The sequence below is a fragment of the Carassius gibelio genome, chromosome B20 (assembly GCF_023724105.1).
Source record: "Carassius gibelio isolate Cgi1373 ecotype wild population from Czech Republic chromosome B20, carGib1.2-hapl.c, whole genome shotgun sequence".
Lineage (NCBI taxonomy): Eukaryota > Metazoa > Chordata > Actinopteri > Cypriniformes > Cyprinidae > Carassius > Carassius gibelio.
Window position 1 is genome coordinate 18,483,612 of NC_068415.1, and position 25,091 is coordinate 18,508,702.

Here is a 25,091-nt window from a genome sequence, read left to right on the forward strand (position 1 = left end):
TTTTCCTTTTGATTTTCTGGTTTTGTTTTCCCTTTCTTTTTACAATAAGCAGCAAATATTTTGGTGTATGCTTGCTCTGAGATTGATTGTGTGCACGCACATGAAACCTGTGTGCATTCAGCCGCTTCTCGTCATGTTAAAAGGGGGGGTGAAATGCTATTTCATGCATACTGAGTTTTTTACACTGTTAAAGAGTTGGATTCCCATGCTAAACATGGACAAAGTTTCAAAAATTAAGTTGTACGTTTGAAGGAGTTTTTCTGTTCCAAAAATACTCCTTCCGGTTTGTCACAAGTTTCAGAAAGAACAGCATTAAGGGACCAGTGGATGGAGTTTATTTTAGAGGTGCTCCGATCACGATCGGCCGATCGTTAATGCGTATCTCCTCAGTAAAGCCGGTTCTCTAATCAGCGGTTAATTCCATCAGGTGCGTGATTTCACATAGAGCAGCTGTTACTACACAGAGCCGTTGTTAATAGAGAAGATGCGCAAATCACGTTAATTTTCAGCGTTTATTGGCCCATCTTCTCAGTTAACAACGGCTCTGTGTAGTAACAGCTGCTCTATGTGAAATCACGCACCTGATGGAAGTAACCGCTGATTAGAGAACCGGCTTTACTGACGAGATGCGCATTAACGATCGGCCGATCGTGATCGGAGCACCCCTAGTTTATTTTTACAGAGCATCAACGGAGTTGTGTAAGTGTTTGTGTTTGTTCCCTGCATTTTCCAAAACCGCTAAGCAAATATATACAGTTTCAATACATACCACACAGAGACGTCCTGCTGAAGTCGTTGCTGCTGCTCTCATTCAGTTTCAGCCTCTGGATCTGGATCTGATTCTGGATCATAAATAAACGGCTGAATCTGACTGTAAGCCATGGTTTGTTTTGGATGATGGTTTTTCCCTCATGATAATGTCACAGCTTCCAAACGCTCTCAACTCAAAAGCCTACTGGTGCTCGTGATTCTTTAGCTCCGCCCACACGTCACGCCTCCAGCCGGTCGTGTTTTTCCGCGAAAAAATGGTACAGACTATCTTTCTCTTATAAATATAATAAAACTAAAGACTTTTTGGAGTTATGAAGGATGCAGTACTAATCTATAGGTACTCAAGATTAACAGGATATTGAGTGAAAACGAGCATTTCACCCCCCCCCCCCTTTAATTGAACCATAATAGATGAGAAAGAAAACACGTTTATCAGTAAATCAGATCGTTTTTTCGGTCTTAAAGTGACAGCAGTCTAATAAACCTGCTGCCGTCTGTGTCTTAAAGAAATCTCACTTTTGTAATTTTAATAGGAATAAATCCACATTTAATTTACACACTGTTACTGTTTTTTTTTTTTTTGTACGACATACAATTTAGGTAGTATTTCTTATTTCTGTTGTTTGAAAATTTTCATGTCCATTTCATTTCTTTTTGTTGTTTTTTGTGATCTCAAAATTGATGAAGAATTTTGAAATTACAATGGTTTCAAATATTTTAACATAAAAATATTATTTAAAGCATAAATGTTTATGATCATGGAAAAAGATATGATAAAATATTTTGGTCATATTTACCACCTCTATTTGTTTAGTTTTTCTTAGTATGTTTTGTTTAGTTTAGTTTTTTTGGTTACATTTTTATCAAGAATAAGTGTAAGGTCTAACAGATGTACAAAAAAAAAAGCCAAACAAAATGTGTGTGTGTGTTTTAATGCTAGTTGCATCATATTACAAAATGTATCTTTTTTTATTGATTGGTGTTATGGCCATTGTTCCCTTTGTGAAGTAAAATAAATGAAAAAGCAGAAACAAAAGTAAAAAAAAAAATACTTTTTTATTTTTTATTTGCAACTATGCTAGGTGAAATGAGAAAGCTTAAATGAACAAATTTAATTAGATTTTAATTTAATCCATAGTTATAATATTTATATGCCATAAGTATATCCATTGTTATCCGAGGTACATCAAAGAACATCATTATTATACTATGGGACTTTTTGTTCATTTGTTCTAACTAAAGCGGTCAATCTTGCAGCGTAGCGTCTCTTTTGTACCGAGCTGAAATATCTGTTAGATTTGAGACGCTGATGGGCAGTCAGTCGGGCGAGCTGTTGTTTGCAGTTTTCAGATCTCTTTAGTCATTTGTCACGACTCTCCCCTGAAATATCTTGCTGAATTCCCCTTATTTCAAAGCGCTCCTTAAGGGCTTAAGCAAATCCGGTTTCAAACTTTTTGTTTGTGAACGGTAAAATGTAGCTGATTCTTGAGCGTAAGAGAAGTTCACTGGCAGCCCCAACGGTAGCCTGTTCCAGGAGTAGTTTGTTGTCATAGCAACAATAAAATTAGCTGGCCCTTTTCTGTCAGATGTAATGTTTTGTGGCAGTGCTACCACAGATGCACCAAAAGCAATCCTGCATATCGGGTGTATATATGTGCGTCTTTACGTTCCTAGAAAACAACATCACATTGTAACCCTTTATGATTGATGTGTCAGTTCGCTGTGCTCACGACTGCTAAAGCCAGCCTAAACTGGTTGACTGGTCTGGAAGAAGATGGTTTTAGCGGGACCACCATCCTGGCTGAACTGGTCCAGCTGATCTCCCAGCCTGGTCAAGCTGGTTTTATCTGGTTGGTCAGCCAAAAACCCCTCTAAACCAGCCTGCAAACCAGCTGTAATCAGGCTAGTTTAAATACTATGGTATTCCTTGAAGTACTTTTGAATACCATGTAAATACTGTGCTAGTAACAAAGTACCATCACTATACTACTAAAATACTTCTTTATTACTATTATTTTCTCATTATTGGACACGTTCATAGACTTGAACAAAATAGTGGACTATTACATTTTTCTGTTGTGTTTTAGTAAAAAATGTAAAACTCCTTTATCATGATCTAGTTGTTTCCAGCTGCAAAACCCACATGTTTGTTTTCCTCGCTTGTGATGTGGATGTGATGCCGTCCACATTTGTATAATCTGCCTTCTAAGCGCAGCCGTGCCTCGGCTGACCCCAGGGAGTCTCTGCTCCAGATTGAGAGGGGCGATAATGTTGCTGTGGATACAGATGCTGTATTGGTCATGCGGCGCTAGCTGTCAGCTGTCAGTCAGTGCGAGTGAAGAGAGCTGCTGCTTTGACATGTGAGCGCCAGTGTCAGAAGCAGCCCTGAGGCGTGACTGTGCATTTTCCAAGGAGCGCTCCACTGCATATGCTGTTATTGACTGATTGAATTGCCTTATCAGGGGGTGCTGCCCCTGGCACTTTGCTCCACATGCACGCGTGGCGCATGTATGATTGTGTGTGGGTGCATGTTGGCACGGGTGTCAGAGAGAGAGTTAAAAGTGATGGGGAACGCTGTAGGGAGAGATTAACTGACTCGGGCAGTGTGTGATAAATTCGTTATTTGATTTTATGCATCTTCAGATAGTGCCGGGATTACTTCCTCTACAATCCAACCTCCTGCTAACCTTACCGCCCTGAAACTTCAAACACACACACACACACACACACACACACACGCTGCTGCTGCAAGAGAGAGAGAGCGGATTAGATTTTCCATTGTAAAAAAGGTTGCATCATTGTTATAACATAATTGTTGTATGGAAGCCTGAAAAGAAAGGTGATTGTGGCTTGGCATCTCACAACTACTTCAAATTATGGGAAATTAAGTCCTTTTATAATTTTATTTCTCGCAATTGAGATTTACATTGCATGGATGTGACTTTATTTCCCATACTTGTGAGAAATCAACTCACAGTTGTGACTTTGTTTCTCCTGATTGCTCCTAATTGTGTTTCACACAATGACTTTATAACTCGCAATGCGACTTTAAACTGCACAATTGCGAGCTTATTTCTTTAATCTCACAAATGTTTTGTTTTTTTACTCTGAAACCCAGTTGCCTTATCTTTGTTTCCATTTAATTTGTCACAATGGCTTTCTACACCATCTGTTGAGTATCCCGGATTCTGCACTTGATTTTATTCTTTAAGAAATTTTGAATGATTGGATCATGTTCACTTAATGCTTTAACTTGCTTTGGCTTATAATTCTAACCCAGCAATTAAACTTTGGTGGAAAAGTTAAAGGGGAGTGATTTATGCATTCATTTATTTATAAAATACAATATTCTTAAAGTTTAAAGCAATGTTATTGATCTCACTTTAATCTGTATTATCATTTACTCACCCTCATTTCATTCTTACCTTTCATTCTTTGTGGAGACATAAAATCTAATAGATCTATGCTCAGTTAAAAACAAAAGTTCATAAATGCTGCTAATTTAACTGGTGAGTTTAGCAGAAGTGGTTTGTCAGCTCTGAAGTTTCTCCATTGGCACTAATATACTATAAATGAATGAATGAATTTGAGAAGCTTAAGCTTGAATAAACTGCATGCGTTTGTTGAGAGCGTCTCAACACTTGTCGTCTTTTTCCTGTTTGCTGATTTCACCTCTGAAACATGGAGGTGGATTCCCGTTCTCATGCTGATTTTTCAGTCTCCTCTCTCTTTGGGAGTTCACAGAGTAGACATTTGTTTAATTGGGAACCAATATCTACAGATATAAGAGATAACTTCACATGCAGTGATTTTAGCCTCATGTATTTGTTGATCCTGCAAACTACACAAACCAGACGTACTTTTACTAAGTTTGTTTACTGTAGTACTGGAGGTTTATTTTGATATGATGGTGCTGCATTTTTCATAGTAAAACACATGAGCAACTTATGATCTGTGTTTTCAGTCTCTCATAGCGAGTAAATGCTCATTATAAACAGTTATTTAAAAAAAGGAGTTTTAAAGCTTCTTGCAGTTTCCTGAGAGAAAATAGCTTGAGGATTTAACAATTGAAAAGAAAGTAGTTATGACTATAATAAATATTATTGTTGTTAAAAACCATTATTTTATTTCCAATTAATATTTCCTAATTTAAGAATATTTCATTTATAAAATAAATAATAATAATTAAATTTTTCTTAAATACTTCATTTTAAATGCTTAAATATTTTAGTTTACTGTGAAATAATACTACTTTTTAACATTTATTATTATTGACTTATATTGATATATAATCTATTTAAAACCTTGGGCCTATTTAAATGCAGTTGTTAATAATGTTTTTTATTATTTAAATTATTATAGGTATATTATTATTTAAATGGCTCTATTTTATAGTGAAATATTGTAGTTGTAATTTCTTTTTTTTTGTTTAATACTTCATTAGTTTATTGTTGTTATTATCATAGTCATATTGATATATAACCCCCCCCCCCCCCCCAAAAAAAAATTTGTCCAAATTGTGCAGCCCTACAAACGAGCACAAACATAACCAAAACAAACAAACCTTTAATGCCATTTTTAATCACAGTTTGTATTACAACAATTGCAATTGTGTGTGTCCAAAAATGCAAACCGATAGAGTTTATATAAGAGCTCCAAATAAAGCTTTAAAAAAAATAATAATAATTCACTTCACAGTGTTGTGTTTTCTGGTGTGTCTGCAGGAGCCGAGGGCTGCATGGGTCCAGTGGTCATGCCCCCAGGGAAGAAGGCGGAGGGTCCCAGCAGCGGGAGCGTGGCGCGGGGTCTGAGTCAGCTGTACCAGGACACCGAGGCAGCTGACCTCTCTCTGGCCCTGTCTGCCTCCCTCAGCCGGGCCGAGGACGAGGAGCTGACCAGCCTCAGCTGGCTGCACGAGAGCACAGATCTTCTGACCAGCCTGGGTCACTCGGGCCTGCGCAGCGTCAGCCCCCTGCAGGACTCTAACGGAGGCCACGAGCCCTCCTCCTCGCCGTCGTCCTCCCCTGAGCCCAGCGAGCCACCGTACCACCTGTCCACGGGTCCCAGCCGCAAACCGCCCTACTCCTTCAGCTGCCTGATCTTCATGGCAATAGAGGACGCTCCCTCCAAGCGACTTCCTGTCAAAGACATCTACGGCTGGATACTGGAGCACTTCCCCTACTTCGCCAGCGCCCCCACTGGCTGGAAGAATTCAGTGCGTCATAATCTGTCACTAAACAAATGCTTCAAGAAGGTGGATAAGGATCGCAGTCAGGTGAGGGCTCGTGTTTCACTGCACTTTTTCATCTTCCTGAGTGATTTTCCGTCAGTAGTGCATCGTCCTGATTGCTTTAAATACTTCACCCAGAGGCGTTCACATGTTCTTGAATGCTTCTCTTTTCATTTATAGTCTAGGAGTTATGAAAACTTACCAATTGGGTTCATAATGAAGATAAAAAAATACTTTTTTTAAACAAATTTGCCAACTTCTTTGAAATTTGTATTCATGCAATTTTTTTAAAATATGAATTTGATACATTTTTATCCCTTTTTCAGTATCCGTTTCTGTTTCAATTAAATAATAAAAAAATGTCAAGTTATACTATGCTAATAACATTTTCTTTGCATGTTGAAAACATAATCTAAATAATTATTTCCATGTTTTTAAATATATTTTAATATAAATGTCAATTTGATGATTCATTTATGAATAAGAACAAATTAATTATTAATTCATAAATATTATTAGCACATGACATTTTTACAAACAAACTTGTCATAAAAAGGTCAAGTTATGTGATATTTCCCACAGTTGTTTGGGTCCGCAAGGGTCTTTTCTATGATATCATCATGTCCTGTTTAAGGTTTGTTTGTTTTTGCTGGTTGAACCACATGAATTTTGTAGGTCTCATCACATGGCTTTGGAGTCAAAGGTTTTTCAAATATTAATAGCAGCGAAACAGTATTGTACAAATATTTGTTATTCTCCAGGAGGTAATAAGAGATTTTTTTTTTTATTCCGCCAATGTTATAGTCATCTTATACAACAGTTCATTAATTAAGAAGTTAATATTGTGTTATTTTAGCCACAATGTTGTCTGTTTTACTCAATTTTGCCTACAAAAATATAAAGTCAAATCAAAACTGTTCATCCCCGAGCAACCCACAGCGGCATTTCGTTTCTTTATCCACGTTTTGAACTAATTTGGTGAACCATTGGCCATAGTCGCGCTGGCTTTGAAGTGGTGCTGCACAGATCGAGCGGTGTATGACGTCAAAGTACCGCGAGAGCGATTCAAAAGCACAAGGAGTCGTCTGCTCTCTGAAGCTCTTGCGGTACTTGTCACACACCGGTCGGTCTGATGGTGATGATCCGCTTCAAGTCAAACAAACCTAATGATTCAGTGAACCATTCATAAAGAACAGTTTACTTCACTCCTGAATGAATCAGCCATTTGACGAATGAACAGATGACTCAATGACTTAATCATTAAGACATTTACCACCGCTTTAGTTTATTATTTAGAGCAGTGGTTCCCAACCTTTTTCAACTCGTGACCCACACAACATAACACGTATGTTTGCGTGGCCCAAAAAAATTAACTGACCCCGCTCTTGTTGGGTTAATAACTTAGTACTCAGAAACTAGATCGTTAACTGTCTTTATTGAATGAACTGGCAATGAACAGAAAATAACGTTAATAAATTGTTTATTAAAAAAAAAGTTTAATAAATTGTCTTTTTGCTAATTAAGCGGTTGTGTGGCGTCTCCCTGATTTTGTTGCGTTCCTTATCGAGGAACCGTAACAGTGCGTGTTTGTGTTATGATGTACAGTACAGACCAAAAGTTATGACACACCTTCTCATTCAAAGAGTTTTCTTTCATGACTAAAGATTGTAGAGTCACACTGAAGGCATCAAGAGCTATTTGAGCAAGAAGGAGAGTGATGGGGTGCTGCGCCAGATGACCTGGCCTCCACAGTCACCGGACCTGAACCCCATCGACATGGTTTAGGGGTGAGCTGGACCACAGACAGAAGGCAAAAGAGCCAACAAGTGCTAAGCATCTCTCGGGGAACTCCTTCAAGACTGTTGGAAGACCATTTCAGGAGACTACCTCTTGAAGCTCATCAAGAGAATGCCAAGAGTGTGCAAAGCAGTAATCAAAGCAAAAGGTGGCTACTTTGAAGAACCTACAATATGACATATTTTCAGTCATTTCACACTTTTTTTATTATGTATATAATTCCATATATAATTCCACATGTGTTAATTCATAGTTTTGATGCCTTCAGTGTGAATCTACAATATTCATAGTCATGAAAATAAAGAAAACTCTTTGAATGAGAAGATGTGTCCAAACTTTTGGTCTGTACTGTATGTGTGCGCCTGTAAGAGTGTGTGTGTTGTTCTATATGTGTGCGCCTGTAAGAGTGTGTGTGTTGTTATGTATGTGTGTGCCTGTAAGAGTGTGTGTGTTATGTATGTGTGTGCCTGTAAGAGTGTGTGTGTGTTATGTATGTGTGTGCCTGTAAGAGTGTGTGTGTTGTTATGTATGTGTGTGCCTGTAAGAGTGTGTGTGTTATGTATGTGTGTGCCTGTAAGAGTGTGTTTGTGTTCTATATGTGTGCGCCTGTAAGAGTGTGTGTGTTGTTATGTATGTGTGTGCCTGTAAGAGTGTGTGTGTGTTATGTATGTGTGTGCCTGTAAGAGTGTGTGTGTTGTTATGTATGTGTGTGCCTGTAAGAGTGTGTGTGTGGTTATGTATGTGTGTGCCTGTAAGAGTGTGTGTGTGTTATGTATGTGTGTGCCTGTAAGAGTGTGTGTGTTGTTATGTATGTGTGTGCCTGTAAGAGTGTGTGTGTGGTTATGTATGTGTGCGCCTGTAAGAGTGTGTGTGTTGTTCTATATGTGTGTGCCTGTAAGAGTGTGTGTGTTATGTATGTGTGTGCCTGTAAGAGTGTGTTTGTGTTCTATATGTGTGCGCCTGTAAGAGTGTGTGTGTTGTTATGTATGTGTGTGCCTGTAAGAGTGTGTGTGTGGTTATGTATGTGTGTGCCTGTAAGAGTGTGTGTGTTGTTATGTATGTGTGTGCCTGTAAGAGTGTGTGTGTTGTTCTATATGTGTGCGCCTGTAAGAGTGTGTGTGTTGTTATGTATGTGTGTGCCTGTAAGAGTGTGTGTGTTGTTCTATATGTGTGCGCCTGTAAGAGTGTGTGTGTTATGTATGTGTGTGCCTGTAAGAGTGTGTGTGTGGTTATGTATGTGTGTGCCTGTAAGAGTGTGTGTGTTGTTATGTATGTGTGTGCCTGTAAGAGTGTGTGTGTTGTTATGTATGTGTGTGCCTGTAAGAGTGTGTGTGTTGTTATGTATGTGTGTGCCTGTAAGAGTGTGTGTGTTGTTCTATATGTGTGCGCCTGTAAGAGTGTGTGTGTTATGTATGTGTGTGCCTGTAAGAGTGTGTGTGTTGTTATATATGTGTGCGCCTGTAAGAGTGTGTGTGTCGTTATGTATGTGTGCGCCTGTAAGAGTGTGTTTGTGTTCTATATGTGTGTGCCTGTAAGAGTGTGTGTGTTATGTATGTGTGTGCCTGTAAGAGTGTGTGTGTGGTTATGTATGTGTGTGCCTGTAAGAGTGTGTGTGTTGTTATGTATGTGTGCGCCTGTAAGAGTGTGTGTGTGGTTATGTATGTGTGCGCCTGTAAGAGTGTGTGTGTTATGTATGTGTGTGCCTGTAAGAGTGTGTGTGTGGTTATGTATGTGTGTGCCTGTAAGAGTGTGTGTGTTATGTATGTGTGCGCCTGTAAGAGTGTGTGTGTTATGTATGTGTGTGCCTGTAAGAGTGTGTGTGTTATGTATGTGTGCGCCTGTAAGAGTGTGTGTTGTTATATATGTGTGCGCCTGTAAGAGTGTGTGTGTTATGTATGTGTGTGCCTGTAAGAGTGTGTGTGTTTATGTATGTGTGCGCCTGTAAGAGTGTGTGTGTTATGTATGTGTGTGCCTGTAAGAGTGTGTGTGTTTATGTATGTGTGCGCCTGTAAGAGTGTGTGTGTGGTTATGTATGTGTGTGCCTGTAAGAGTGTGTGTGTTGTTATGTATGTGTGCGCCTGTAAGAGTGTGTGTGTGGTTATGTATGTGTGCGCCTGTAAGAGTGTGTGTGTTATGTATGTGTGTGCCTGTAAGAGTGTGTGTGTGGTTATGTATGTGTGTGCCTGTAAGAGTGTGTGTGTTATGTATGTGTGCGCCTGTAAGAGTGTGTGTGTTATGTATGTGTGTGCCTGTAAGAGTGTGTGTGTTATGTATGTGTGCGCCTGTAAGAGTGTGTGTTGTTATATATGTGTGCGCCTGTAAGAGTGTGTGTGTTGTTACGTATGTGTGCGCCTGTAAGAGTGTGTGTGTTGTTACGTATGTGTGCGCCTGTAAGAGTGTGTGTGTACCAGTCTAAGCTGTCATCCTGTCATTTGGTTCTCAACTTTGACCGAAAAATAGTTTTCCGTGTGTATGTATTCCCATAGCAACCGAGCTGTAGTTGACATGAAAAGCATGCTGTTTCTGTAGCAACAGCAAAGCTGATTGGCTGTGTTGGTATGTGTGTAAGTAGATATGTATATGCGTGTGGCTAAAATGTGGGAGCATTTCAGGAAAGTGGCATGAAGCACAGTGATCTGTTTTGATGGGTAAAGTTCAGGTTACTTGACCGGTTGCATCACATATATTTACACTACGGGGCCGTTTAATGCTTGAATCTGATTGGCTGACAAACGTTCTGAGGTGTGTGTGTATATGGGTTGTGATTTGTAGGGAATTAACTGAATTAAATTAGAATATATGTGTTTCATTGTTTAAATTTGTTTAATTTTTCACTCTGAACCCTTTTTGTTAGTTTTTTTTTGTTTTTAAGATTTTTAACTGTTGGTGATTGTAACAATATAAAAACTTCAAAATCACGGAGGTGGATGGCACGACACTCCTCCACCGCCCGGTGGACGGCGACGGCTCGTCCGGTTTTTGGGCAGCCAGCAGGAGTCCCCCGTTCCCTGCTCCTCACCAGGCGAACGGCGCTGAATCTTCCACTCCCTCACAGACGGCAGCGTCCCTCCACATCTGGAGCGGGAGCTCGTCCGTCCCTTCAGAAGGCTAACTAGTGGTTTAACAGCAGACTAAGTATAATGATTCACAGTGTGTTACTCAGTAGCAGATGTTTAGACACTGAATGCTCAGGTAGATCAGTCCCAGCTTTCTTACAAGACTCAGTCGACAGAGATCCAGCCAAACACTACAGGTTAAAGATAACAAATGTGTCTGCACTTCATTTTTTGAGTACTAAACATTTTAGCAATTTAGCATTTAGCATTTTAACAATTAGCAATATTCAGTGCACTGTGTGTATGTCTGTGTTTTAAAGGAATGATATTTAAAAAAAAAATTTAAACACCGTGTTTTCCCATGAAGTCATCTTATAATGTTAGTCAAGGTAGCTTAAGCCACAATTTAATTTTACATGACCTTTTCTTACCCTCTGTCTGGCACTTAATTAAGCAGCCTGTTTTTTGGTTTCTGTACCTTTAAGTATTCTGTATGTAAATGGTATTATTACTAACCCAAGGGTGTCCATGATGCATTTTGTTAATGTTCCCAATCGTCTGTTTAGCTGGCACACACAACCCTCCAAAGCAGGCTCATGGAAACTCATTCTCCATCCAGGTTTTTTTTTAGCCAATCACGTGAGCTGTAAAAGCCATGTGGCTAAATACTCTGAAAGCTTCAAAATTGTGTTGGGAGAACGCTGTTTGGCTGATGGCACAAAAATAATGCGCACAGTCCCAAGCCTTTGAAGTAGCGACTGTCCATTACAAACTTTGAGCTTGGCAAAAACATCTACTATAATGTAATGAGTCATTTGCTATTTTCTATTTTGTAAGAACACATGGCAACCTTTGAATTACTGTAGATAGAGATGCTTTTCATGTTCATGTTGTGCACTGTAAAAAAATGACTGATTTTAACTATAAAAGACTGTAAAAATGCTACTGTAAAAACCTATTTATTGGTTAATGGTAAGTTCCCACACTATTTACAGTGAAAAACTGTTTTGTACATTACATGTACTTTCATGGTAATATAGTTTTTGAAAATGGTGAATGTATAAGTTACAGTGAAAAAACGTAAATTGACATTCCCAGAATGCATTGCATTTCACATTTGATGGGTCTTATTTATTGTGTACATTAGGGGGTATGTTACATCTAATGTTGTTCAGTTGATGTTTATTGCATTATTCATGTGTGTTACCATTATGGTGTTTAGTGTTTGTGTGAATGACACTGTGCATCTTTTATATATCTTAATATTTAAAAGCTGCTTATAAAGGGCTTTGGTTCACCTTGAGACTTTCTTTCTTTACAGTACATTTTTTTATAGTGATTGTTGCAGGAGGGACTTCTAACCAGACAAACCTTGACTCCTCTCTTTGAGCAGGTTGCACTTCATACAAGGGTTGACCTAAATACTGAATAAGCATTAATATAATATATAGGGTGTCATGTCTAAATGAGGTTGTGTCAATAGAACCATGAGGGTTTCTGAGGAAGCCATTATTGCAGCTTAGTTTCCGAAAGTGGAAAATCCAGTTTTCCATGATTTGACCCTTTTAAAATTCATGGAAATGTGTGTATTCTTCATAAGCCACGAGTAGAAACCCTCTCTTTCAAACATAGGCAATCATGTATTCTGGCTCTCTGAGCGTAGAGTCTGTGGCAGAGATCTGCTTCCCTCATTCACTACGGTCGGGAAAGATTAGCGCTTGGGTCATGGCTGGTTTTAAAGCGCCATCATTGTCTCCATGTAGACTGAGATACTCGTGCCAAACCCTCCAACCATCCCTCTCTTCTACCTGTTGCCATGGAGACCGGTGAAACCACAGGTGCATGTCTGCTCCTCCTCTGTCTCCTGTAGAGAGGGGTCGTGTGGCTCTGGCAGGCAGGTGAGCTGGAGCTGTATACCGTGTCGGAGCTGGTGAATGATGTACGTCAATCGGTGATGTTGTTTTGCAGGCGTGTTGATAGATAATTGAGGGCAGATGGAAGACTGGTGGGGGAAGTTATGAATGAAGTCATGGGGAGTGTATTTGAATTATCCTGCACCCCGGGTGGAAGCGGCACGCTGGGCCAATGGCTCCTCCAGCAGTGTGGAAAACACAAACACACACAGATACATGAAATAAAGTTACTTGCCACAACCTTTTGGCAATTGGCAGCTTGTCGGCCCGTCTAATCAAACCTTTCCCTTAATTGCCTTGTGTAGTGTGTCGGTAAACACTGCTGATCATTGCTATAGCGGCTGTTCTGTAACTACGGTAAAATCAGAGTGCTTTCATCATCCCGTCTCACTTTTTGTGCTTAATACGAGAACTGAGATCAAAGCAGCACGGGTTGAATTTCATGCCTTGTGAGTTGTGTTTTTTGGTAAAGTGAAATGTGGCTCTGGAAGCCCCCGATGGAGGGCAGACAGCTTAATTAGGTGGAGAACAGCTTCTTTGATCTAAAAATATATGCCAGTGTTGCCCGTTGAGGCAGTTTTAAAGGTGCCTCTTTATTCACTAGACAACGAGGGTCTCGAGTGCTAGGTCTAATCCTCCTCCCCGCTTTTTCTCAGTACTTCGCAAAAATGTACTCGGTGATGATGTACGGTTTATTTCAAAATAAACGTTGAAGGTTCTTGATAGCATCAGGCTAAAGTGAGTCTAAATTCAAATCTGCGTTTAGAGTAGGGCTGTTTAGACCTTGATTGGTTTGCCTTGGGGTGTTTGATTAGGGTTGGAGCTAAACTCTGCTGGAAAGTGGATCTAGAGTGTCAGAGTGGCCCACCCTTGCTATAAAGTATCTCTTAATAATATTAATCTTGATACAGATATCGAAAGATTAATGATGTATCATGACAGTACTTTGTCTTCTTTGTATTTCAGAGCATAGGAAAGGGTTCTCTCTGGTCTATTGATCCTGACTACAGACACAATCTGATTCAGGCGCTGAAGAAGACTCCATATCATCCGTATTCCCCTCGGCTTCCAAAACCTTCTACCTCCCCGTCTGACTCTCCTCAGCAATACCACAGGTAACGCCTCAATTTATCACCCAGGTTTTTAGTTTTTTTTTTTAGTTTTGGCCATCCATTTCTTTTCCCTCTCTTTCCTTTTCCTTTGCACCTACCAGTTATTGCTTTTTTCCTGTTCGGCGGTTTGTTTTCTTCTGGTACTTTCATTAACACTTTCCATTTTGTGTGGCCCTGAAAATCCTAGTCCGGACTTTTCCATTTCTAAATAAAAGTGCATGAGCACAAAAACCGGTCTTAGTGTGGAATGTGACTGAGAGGACGTTAACTTTACCATGGCTTGAATCATTTTAACCATACACGAGCTTTGGATTAAACAAATCTTCACTTTATCTTTAAGAACGAGAAAGATAGGAACCCGAAGAGAAGAAAGATCACATCCAAGTTTTTTTTTGGTGTCCTCTCTTATGACCTTCCTGGGAGAACACATTGATCCAGTGTGTGAGGGTTTTGGGTCAATTCCTCACTCATTGTTGGACACTCTGTCAGCCACTGGACATGGTCCTCTGGGGAATCTGTGGGATGTAAAGAAACGGCACATGCTTGCCTTTCCCGAGTCGTTTCTTCTCCTCTGCTGTTGCTGTGACGACCAGAGTACCTCCATGGCAACACATGCATAAGACAGGTGGAACAGAAGCTATTTTTCTGGCAAAAGAAGAAGAAGAAACAACAGAGATAGGACAGACAGTTAGGGCTAAGAAACACATTATAGACTTAGCAACACTAAACTCCATAGCAACAGAAGATTTCAGGTGGCGGTTTCCTTGCTTTTTCCTTGATTTTTTTTTACCCCGCACTTCCTCTTGTTGGATGAAGGAGCTGCTCTCTGTAGTTTTGTGGTCTCTAGTTCTCTTTTGCGCAATGCAGTCAGTTACTGTGTAAACGTTTGTATATTAAATTACACAGTTGTGGCTCCTAACACCCCAGTATAGTGACGGGGATGCTATACTGTAAAAAGCACCATCATTTGGATGAGAAGTTGACTCTCTGTGGTCATTAAAAATCTCATGTCATTTCTCTTAAGAGTAGGGGTGTATCCCCAGTTTCCTAGTCAAATTCCCTCCACTGGACCTTGTCAATCATGGGCTCTCCACTTGATTGGCTCTATGACTCTCTCCTCTCCAGCTGTGGCTGGTGTGTGGTAAAAGCAGTGGCGTCGTTGTCCTGTGGGTGCTGCACATTGGTGGTGGTTGAGGAGATATCTACTTCATATGATTGTAAATAGCTATATAAATTCCTTATCCATCCATCCATTAAACCTGATACTCCAAATGTATTTTCTGTAAAAAAAAAAAAAAAGTTATTGCAGCTTATGCTTTTACATTACTTTAACTCATCAAAATATGTTGAGCAATGTTTTTAAAAGGTTGGTTTAATGTAATTTAAGTTGAAATTTCTTATATACTTATACAAAAAAATTCAAGGCAGCAACTGAAGTAAAGCATTTTAGTTTAAATAGGATGGATTTTTTTTTTTACATTGTGGAAATATGATAGCTTAATATTTTTACATGGTATTTAGATGGTCCAAGTAGGTTTAGGCCCGATCGCAATTCTATTTGATACCCCTTTCCCTTCCCCTACCCCTCCGCCTACCCCTTCCCCTTTACCCTTGAAACAGAGTGTCAATGGGTAGGGGAGAAAATATTCCCCTAAGGATTGGGACACCACTACTATGCCATCACATGTCATCATTCGTCGTCTAGATCTTACAATACATACACATATACATATAATTCGGCTCCCATGTTAACAGGTTAAAGCTTGCAGACTGCCTGCGTGAGACGCGCGCATGCTAGAAATAGAACCGACGCCTATTTTTCACGCGACACGCAAGCATGATGGAAGCGTTTCCAGGCAAAATAGAATAGGAAAATGTGTTTATATGTCATTTTGTAAACAAATGCATATTAATTCATGACATTTTGATGTTTGAAAGTCTATAGGTTGACATAAATTAATAAAATAATAATAATTATCGATTTTCAAATATTGCACCTGTCAAACATAGTCTATTTTTCCGTCAGTATTGTTGATGGTTTCCTTTAACAGTAGGCTTTATATTTATGCTTAACATGAAGGTGTAGGTGTGTAAAAGTTGAAATTGTTGTCATGAAGACAAGAGCCTGGTCTGTCGGCGGTCACCTACAGCAGCAGCAGCACGCCAGCGCCACCTCAGGCACGGCTCTGGTGTGTAAAAACACAGAAAATGCAAAGCATCCGCCACGCAACTGACATGCAGCAGAAACGCCACGCATCCAGTGTGTCTCCGACCTAAGACACTTGAGTCTGTTATTAACCATTTAGGAGTTATGAGAGATTTCATACTTTTGACCGCTGTAGCGCCCTTGTCAGGCCGTTTGGGGTGAGCTTTGGCGACGTTGTAGACTGTGTGAGCAATACCATCACTTCAGTAACATGCATTTACAAGCATTTGATATATATTTCTTTAATCTATCCACTGGCATACTAATGCATTTATTATGCAATTAGATCCGCTCATACTTAATTAATAAATTGTACATTTTATGACAGTGGGATCAATTTTATAAGGTAAATGATTAAAGTGATGTCAGTCTGCTCATCTGTGAATCTAACACCCCCTGCTGTTCCTATCACTTAAAAAAGTGATGCACATGGATTGGATTTCAGGACTAAAGGAGTGAGTCAGTCCAAGTTTAAAGGATCATAGCGATTGTTATTGGAAGAACAAGCCATTTGGATCCATTGCTCTTGGACAGTCTATAATGAGTAATCATGGTAAATAATGGGATTTGCAAGCCTCGCCAGAAAGTCTGTACTAGTTTAATTCGATTCTTGCTTTACCTCTCAGGCTCCAGTTTGCATTCCACACCATCAGAAATCATTTACTTAGTTTCCTCCCCTGTTTTTATCTGACTTTGACTAGGATTTCAGAAGTTCATAAAACAAATGTTTTTTCATTATCATTTTCACAGTATCTGGAATTTCCCTCTCATTCTCGCTCTGTGTTTATGACCCTCAGTCCTCCACTATGGCCAGGAAGTCCACTCTTCAGAAAGAATGGAGGAGTGCTCTTACAAGGTAAAAGTCCTATATTTTTTGTTACTTCTTCTAATCTATTTCTTAAAGACTCCATTATAATCAAAAGTTTTGTATGTACTGTCATGTACTCCTCGCTGTTGATAAATTAGCCATAGTGAAAATACATTACCATTCAAAGGTTTGGGGCCAGTATGATTTTAAAATGTCTTTTAATTCGTTTTTTATTCTTCATCAAGGCTGCATTTAGTTGATCAAAAATAAAAGGAAAACAGTAATATATTTTACATAAGTTTTCTATTTGTATATATTTTAAAATGCAATTTATTCCCATGATATTAAAGCTGAATTCTCAGTATCATTACTCCAGTTTTCACATCAGTCTAATATGCTGATTTGGTCTTTAATGACTAGACGGTTCAAAAGATAAAGTACTTATTCGAAATAGAAATTTTACAAATATATGGACATGTCTGTCATTTTTGATCACTTTAATGCATCCTTGCTGAATAAATGTTAATTTGTATTTAAAACATGTACTTTTTTACAATTTGCAGTCTGTCTCTTACAATAAAACAGAACAAAAATATTGATGACTCATCGTGTACTACACAGATTTTTTGTCATATTAAATAATTACAATAAAATAACCCACCTCCTAATACCACCTGTCACCATCCAGCAAATAAAATATTCATGGTTGCAACTTAGCCTTCTACAGTAGCTTATTAAAACAAATCCAATAAGTCTCACTCAAACTTCCAGTTTTAATAGGAAATATGACAAACCATTTCATGCTCCCTGTAAAAGCACCACGCAAGAGATCCTTTACTTTCATTTATAAAATACATTTTAAAAACTCTTTATCGCACAAATAGCTGCATTGCACCTACGGATTACCTTTGTAACATCTTGGCAATATCTCATTTCCCACAACTGCTGCTCCATCTCTCTTTCAGTCCATCTGTTTGTCTCTCTCTCTCTTTCGCTCCCTGTTGGTGTCCCTGCCGTTTAAATGTCCATTTGATTCCAATCAGGGTGCTCTCTTTCCACTCCACCGCGAGCAGCTAAATGGAAGGAAATGGATACATTATCTGTCTGTAGTGGCTCCTCTCTCCTTCTCGTCTGCTCTGGATAATGGAATAATGGATGCAGAGCTGCCTGTGAAAAGTGTCTGAGTGATTTGAGTCACATTTGAGTGATGTCAATGTCTTGATGTGTGTGTGTGTGTCAACTGCTGGATCGGACACTCTCAGCTGAAGGCTGCTTCACTTAATCTTGCTCCTAGCTTACAGTTTGTGAGTGGCTGGACACCTGCGAAGGCTCTTCTTGTCGTGGCCCTTAAAGCGATAGTTCACTCAATAATGAAACTTCTGTCATCATTTATTCACTTTCCATTTTTTTGTCTGCTGTGAAACCAGTAGCAGTGGATTGAATACTATTACTGACCTTTCAACAAATCAGTTGAGCGAACATAATGTCAGTTAATATTTCTGGTGAAATGGTTTATGATGTGTCCGTGCTACTTTCCACTCACCTTCATGTTTGTTTCAAATACAAATTATTTTTTCCCCCTTTTTTTTATTTTAAATTCAATCATTCATACAAGTTTTCAAGACTGTGGATAATGAGAGAAAAAAGGTTGAGAACCGCTGTTTTTTTCAGTTCTCCTAAGCATTTCTGTAAGATATTTATCAGGGATGTGGATGTTGTATGAGCAAAACAAATGCTCAGAGAGCAGCATAAACTGCATGTTCTGCTGTCGAACATGCAGTTTATGCTGCTCTCTGAGCATTTGTTTTGCTCATACAACATCTACATCACTAATAAATATCTTACAGAAATGGGAAGTAATGTAATGTAAACAGGAGGAATGTAATCCAGTCGGGTTTATTTTCTCTGTGTTGTAATTTGGGTTTGTTTTTCACAGTTCCTCAGAGAGTAATACAGCACAGCTCACGGGTGGCTGCTCAGGGGCTCTTTCCGGTTATCAGACCCCTTCCTTTGAGTCCTGTGAGCAAGAGGACCACAGCCGTGAGGTAACTATATCCTGCTCCATCAGTGTTGTTGTTTATTCAACTGTTGAAATAGTTTTTTAGTAATTGAAAAAAAGAAAATAATTGAAAATAAAATATAAATATTAGATAAAAGAGAAATTGAGTTTGAAGTACAAAAAAATAAATAAAATAAAATAAATATAAACAAAAATGAAAGTTAAATAGAGATATTAAAAATAATAAAAATGGCAAAAGCACATAAAACGAAAATTGAATTATAGAATATTAATAATTACTATAATAGTGAATAAATAATATTTTTCTTGTCTTTAATTCATATAATTCAATTCAATTTCAATTCAAGCTCCATATAAATGGGGCTTACATAATAAAATGCAAATGCAAAGCGGTTTAAAAGAAAACACAAAATGCATTTTGTCTTGTTAAAATATTTGTACATATTTTTTTTTACATAAACCTTACAAAATTGTGTTAGATATGTGCTTAAAGTGAGAACTAATGTTAGAAAATTTCATTAAAAAAATTGTCTTTTTAAATGTATATGTCTGTTTTCCATGTTATTAAATTTACAGTGCATCTAATGCTTACTGAATAGTATGGAAATAAAAAATAAAAAAAATTATAATAAAAAATAAAAAATAAAATTAGCAAATCTCAAACTGAATAATCATGTCCTATACTATATATATATATATATATATATATATATATATATATATATATATATATATATATATATATATAATATTATATTATATTATATTATATTATATTTCAAATTGTAATATCAGCCATTGATTGATTACCTGCCATAACATAACACACCATATATACCCTGAATACACAGCGAGTTTATTGAAGAATAGCATCTGTGTAACTTTAATAATGATTGGCCTCTTAACAGATCAGCCCTGGGCGACTATCTGACACGGGGTAAAAACAGTCTGCTCTCTGACTCTCCTCCACCCAGCGATGATCAGGAGGAGGACCACACGTACAGCAGCTCGCAGTCCCTAAATACAACGGGGGACATTTCTTCCTCCACTCAGGGTTCCCTCTCTGTCTACAGCCCCGGTCAGGAGGTGACACTCACTGAGGTCAAGGAGGAGCAAAAAGACTTCCCGCTGGACGCCACACCACCTCCTTCCCAGCTGCTCCAGCGCAGAAGACTGCTGTGGACCAAAGGTCACCTGCGGACCCCCGGCGACACGCTTCCCCTGAAGAAGAGACGGGCGGAAAAACTCCTGGTCAAAGAGGAGGAGGACGAGGAGATGAAGGAGGCGGCGGGGTCGTTGCTTCACCTGGCCGGCGTGCACTCCGGTGTGAATAAAAACACTCTGCGTACATGCAAGAAAGAGCTGAAAGAGGAAGCCGATGATTAGCAATGAACGAAAATCCCGTTAACACAGATCTAAATACTTCTGTTCCAGGATATCAGGTGAATTCTAGTCAGTTGTTGCAATATCAATAAAATCACTGTTGTCCCTTGTCAAATCTGATTTCCAGGGTGAAAGATTCTCATGTTCATGTTGTTTTGTGTGAGTGTGTGTGTGTGTGTGTGTGTGTGTGTGTGTGTGTGTGTGTGTGTGTGAAGAGGGAGAAAAGCCATAGTAAAATTTGGGTCATTTGAGTGAAAATGTTTTTTCTTTTAATTCCTCAAGCCTACCGAACAATTGAGATGAACTAATTATGTTGTAGCAATCCTTCTAGTTCACATCAGAAAGCTGCTCTCAAGTGTGCCAAAGATATGAAACCTGTTGATGAAAGTGCAGCTAATACATGCACACTTGTTAAGACCAATAATTGGTTCAAAAAATAGTGATACCAACCTATATTACAAAATAACATCCGATGAATATCTGGGTCAGTGACGTGACACTCAGTTGTCTTTGTCTGGGTTTATTGATTGATTTAAAAATACGTAGTTCATACATACAGAGGTTTTTTTCTGAATTAAAAGTGGCAGTTTTTGAGGCATACAGTTAAAAATGTCTGTTTGATACAGCTGTACTAATTAAAAGTAATATGGCATTACATTTTATTCCTTTAAAAATAATAGTATTTTATTAAAGTCATATTATAATAATGTTATAATATCTATTTTTGGTCTGCAAAAATGCAACAACATCAAACTCATATGATTGTGTCTATGAGACTTAAAGATGATTTGCCAAATTATGACACGTTTCATTAAAAAAAAAAAATCATAATTTGGAAAACGTTTTTTCAGAGACTACATTTTTTTTGAGGTGTAAGGAAAATATTTGTGTAATTAACCGTGACACCACATGATGTCAAGAAATAAGTCAGTGACCCATTTATTTATTAAGCAGTAAATGTTTCGTATAAAATGGCCTGTGTCCAGTGGATAACAAACGTAAAGGTCAAATGCAATATTCCAGTTCTCTCTTACATGCCTGGTATTTAAAACATTTCTGCAGTTAGGTCTTATTTGAAGCACACTAAAACTAATCTAATAAAGCAATGTGTCACAAATGCCTATTGTGTTGCCAAATGTTGGTGTTTTTTAAGATTCTTTAAAAAAAATGTAATCTTCATCACAATCCAAGCAATTTGTCCTGTCAGGATAACACTGTAAAAAGTTACTCCCACAGAAGGCAGTTTTTGCCTGTTTTTCAGTTATATTGCATGGGTGCTTGTACATAAGAAAGAAGTATTTTCTTTTCTAAATGAAAGATCGTGTAAGATAGATATTTAGCATGAGGCATGGCTTATTTTCTTACAAGAAAACAGAGAGGCTTCTCTAAAAGCGTAGGTTTCTTTCTTTACTCTCTCTTTTTTTAAAGCTGTATTTCTCTTCTGCGGCAGACAACTCTTCCAAAGGAAGAGACTTCACGGAAACCCATTAATGAACAGATCTGCCTTGTATTGAATATCAGGTGAAACTGATTTTGCCTTTTTCGTGGTCCTCTGTTTGGTGGTCCTTTTCAATTCATCGATGTAAGTGTTCAAATGTTGTTAATAATCAGTGTTGGATGACCCATCACTCTGTACACCCTTTAAGGTTGTGCCTGCCTTTAGTTGATGTGCTTGGATGTGTCTTCAGTTCTTTTGTACCGGTTCCATACTCGGTCATTTTCATTGTGCAGTCTGCAGCATTGATATCATAAATTGTACTGAAATAGTTTGACAAGGAATTAGAATTGGCTTTTGGATAATCCCTTATTGGCGCGATACTTCGCTATTGACCTTGGCTTGTCCGTTTCCTTTATTTTTTGCTTCCAACCCTCGAAATCTGTGCATCTGAATGTCCAAGTGTGCACGGGGGTCCTACAGTCATCTTAAAAGGAATAGTTCACTCTAAAATAAAAATGTAGATTAGTTTGCTGCTTCTTTTGAACAGATTTAAAGAAATTGAGCATCGCACCTCAATGGATCCTCTGCAGTGAATGGGTGCCGTCAGAATGAGAGTCTGAACAACAACACAATAATCCACATTCCCTCCAGTCCATCAATTAACATCTTGTGAAGTGAAAAGCTGTGTTTGTGAAGAAAAAAAAAACTTTTAAAAATGGCACATATTTCTCTCCTGATTCAGACAAGAGGAGTTTTTCACTGGAGAAAGCAATATTATGGATTGAGGACTCATATGACATTATTTGCTTATACAAACATGCAGATTTTCACTTCACAAGACATTAATTGATCGACTGGAGTCATGTTGTGGATTACTGTGATGTTTTTATCCTCTGTTTGGACTCTCAATCTGACGGCACCCATTCACTGCAGAGGAGCCAGTGGTGAGAAAGTGATGTAATGCCACATTTTTCCAAATCTTTTCAACAAACAAACTCATTTACATCTTGGATGGGCTGAAGGTGAATAAGTTGTCCATGAATTTTCATTTTTTTGGTGAACTGTTCTTTTAACATTGTTTTGAAAGCTGCTAGTGGACATCTGTCAGCATCATTCAGATATTTGCTATGCAGCATCTATCACAATGTTTACACTCCACTTGCGCTTTATGTATGAATCGCTTTCTGAATGTTATGTGTCCCCCAGGGGGAGCTGAGCACAGATATATTAAACATTTCAGCACTTTTTTCAATAGTAAGATAGGACTGCTTGTCTTCGGCAGGGGGTCTAGTGATGGAGCGGCACTGTAAGTGTGAGTACGATGTAAAATTAGAGACGTACAGTGGGATGGCCCTTCTTTATTTGATCCACATATAGGCAATAAGCTGCTGCTATGCTGTTTTGCTTGAAAGTGATTCCAGTCCCAAAATATGCCATTTGTTTTGTGTGCCCAAAACATCTGATTTAATGGCTAAGATTCATACAAATCCATATAAGACAAAAGGGGGAGAAAAGTATGCATGAATTGTTTATTGGAAAACATTCACTGCCTCTGAAATTATGTGTGAAGTAATATAAGGGTTTTGTCAGTGTTGATGATGTTTGTTTTTGCCAAATATGTTTTCGTCCTTGTACTTGCGTATGATTTTTAGAGCACAGTGGAATCATGATGAATATGTATTTGACCAGGTCTATTTTCAATACACTCAGATGCCAATGCTGTACGAGTATAAAGCTGTCTATTTCCTTGGTGTGCAATCATATTGCCAAAGAACAAGATCAAACTATTTCATCAATACATGTAAATAACCACGTCGTCTGTATGACAATAAATGTCACATCATGTTGTTACTTTTTCACATATTTCTCCTGAAACTTCAAATAATGTTTATGTAATGTATTGTCTTCCAGTTGCAATAATAAAAATATCAGAGTTTTAAATGACGAGTCGTTTTCATTTATTTATTTTCAGTGGTAATTCAGCTGGTAGCAAAATGTATATTATATCATATTACATTATTATTATTTTTACTTATTTTTATTTTTTTGCTAACATTCTGGCAAGGTTGTCTTGATATTATATATCATCACTTTTATAGAAAATTCATAACTAAAGGCAATACAGGCTCAATCAGCAGCCACCAGCTCACTTTAGCCCATCTCTGTTGCTATGCAACTCCAGGAGCCATAAGCAAGCAATCTGTGCTTGATACATTTTATTAGTCTTTGTGTTGAGTCTTTATGAGTAAAACAATACAGGTGTATTTTATACCTTTAATACATTTCATTTTGAGTGCCTTTTCTTGCTTGAAAGACAGGCCTAAAATTTCAGAGAGAACAATGCATAGAGAGTGTTTCATTTTAGATTAAGTGAAATGAAAGTGAGTGAACTTTTAAAGAGAATTTGGCATTATATTACTTGAACGTCTGTAGATCCTCTGTAGTGAATGGGTGCCGTCAGAATGAGAGTCCAAAAAGTTGATAAAGCCATCACAATAATGCACAAGTAATCCACACCACTCAAGTTCATCAATTAATGTCTTGTGAATTAAATATCAAAGAAACAAAATCCTCTATCCATAAAATTGCTTTCTCCAGTGAAAAGGGGACTTGCCTGAAATATGCATACAAGCAAAACTAATATATATATATATATATATATGTATATATACACACACACACACACACACACACAATTATATAATTTATTTGGATCATTTATTTATACATAATTTGGGTGTCATCAGTTTATATGAATTTCATTCACTTATATTTCACAGAATCGTAAGTAAACACTAAAGTTTTCATTTTTGGGTGAACTACTCCTTTAATACATTCCATGATGTTGACACTCCATTGCCATACTTCTGGCAAACATGAATTTCTATTTATCTTCTACAACCAGATTTGCATTCAAGTGGCACAGAAGCTTCACCTGATGTGTGATTTAATTTAGGTGTTTAACGCTTCTCAGAGGAGGCATAAATGCATAGCATAAACTGCCTTTGATACAAAGGTCTGACGTGGGTCCAAGCTGCATAATTTAGTCTGTATTTATGCGGCATAGTATCTTTACACTGAATTTTGAGCTTTAAGGCTTCTGTGTAAAGGCACCTAAAACCTGAATAAAAGATCTGAATGTAGACAATCCACTCTTTAACTTTCTAATGAGGTAGGCTAGTAACTCACTTCCCTGTAGGAGTAAACGTCTTTAAATATCTATCTCCAAGAATGTTGACACTGTTAGTTAAAACACAAGAAAAAGAATGATTAAAATACATTTTAAGATAAGAACTAGTAGTTTCTTATGAAGTGGTACACATCGCTCTCTTGTGGTGAACAACATGATAACTCCTT

At 38.1% G+C, this 25,091-nt stretch overlaps 1 protein-coding gene across 3 annotated transcripts in view; it reads left to right on the plus strand.

Annotated features, from left to right (window-relative positions):
* Window positions 1-23,675, plus strand: part of LOC127984138 (forkhead box protein N3-like) — a 36,440-nt gene extending 12,765 nt beyond the window's left edge. For all 3 annotated transcript variants that reach the window (XM_052586645.1, XM_052586647.1, XM_052586646.1), the window contains 5 exons: window positions 5,496-6,046; window positions 13,734-13,882; window positions 16,883-16,941; window positions 18,830-18,938; window positions 19,822-23,675. In XM_052586645.1, the coding sequence (XP_052442605.1) occupies window positions 5,510-6,046; window positions 13,734-13,882; window positions 16,883-16,941; window positions 18,830-18,938; window positions 19,822-20,299 (1,332 nt within the window). In that variant the 5' untranslated portion in view covers window positions 5,496-5,509 and the 3' untranslated portion in view covers window positions 20,300-23,675. The remainder of the gene's footprint in view (window positions 1-5,495; window positions 6,047-13,733; window positions 13,883-16,882; window positions 16,942-18,829; window positions 18,939-19,821) is intronic.
* Window positions 23,676-25,091: the final 1,416 nt, after the last annotated feature.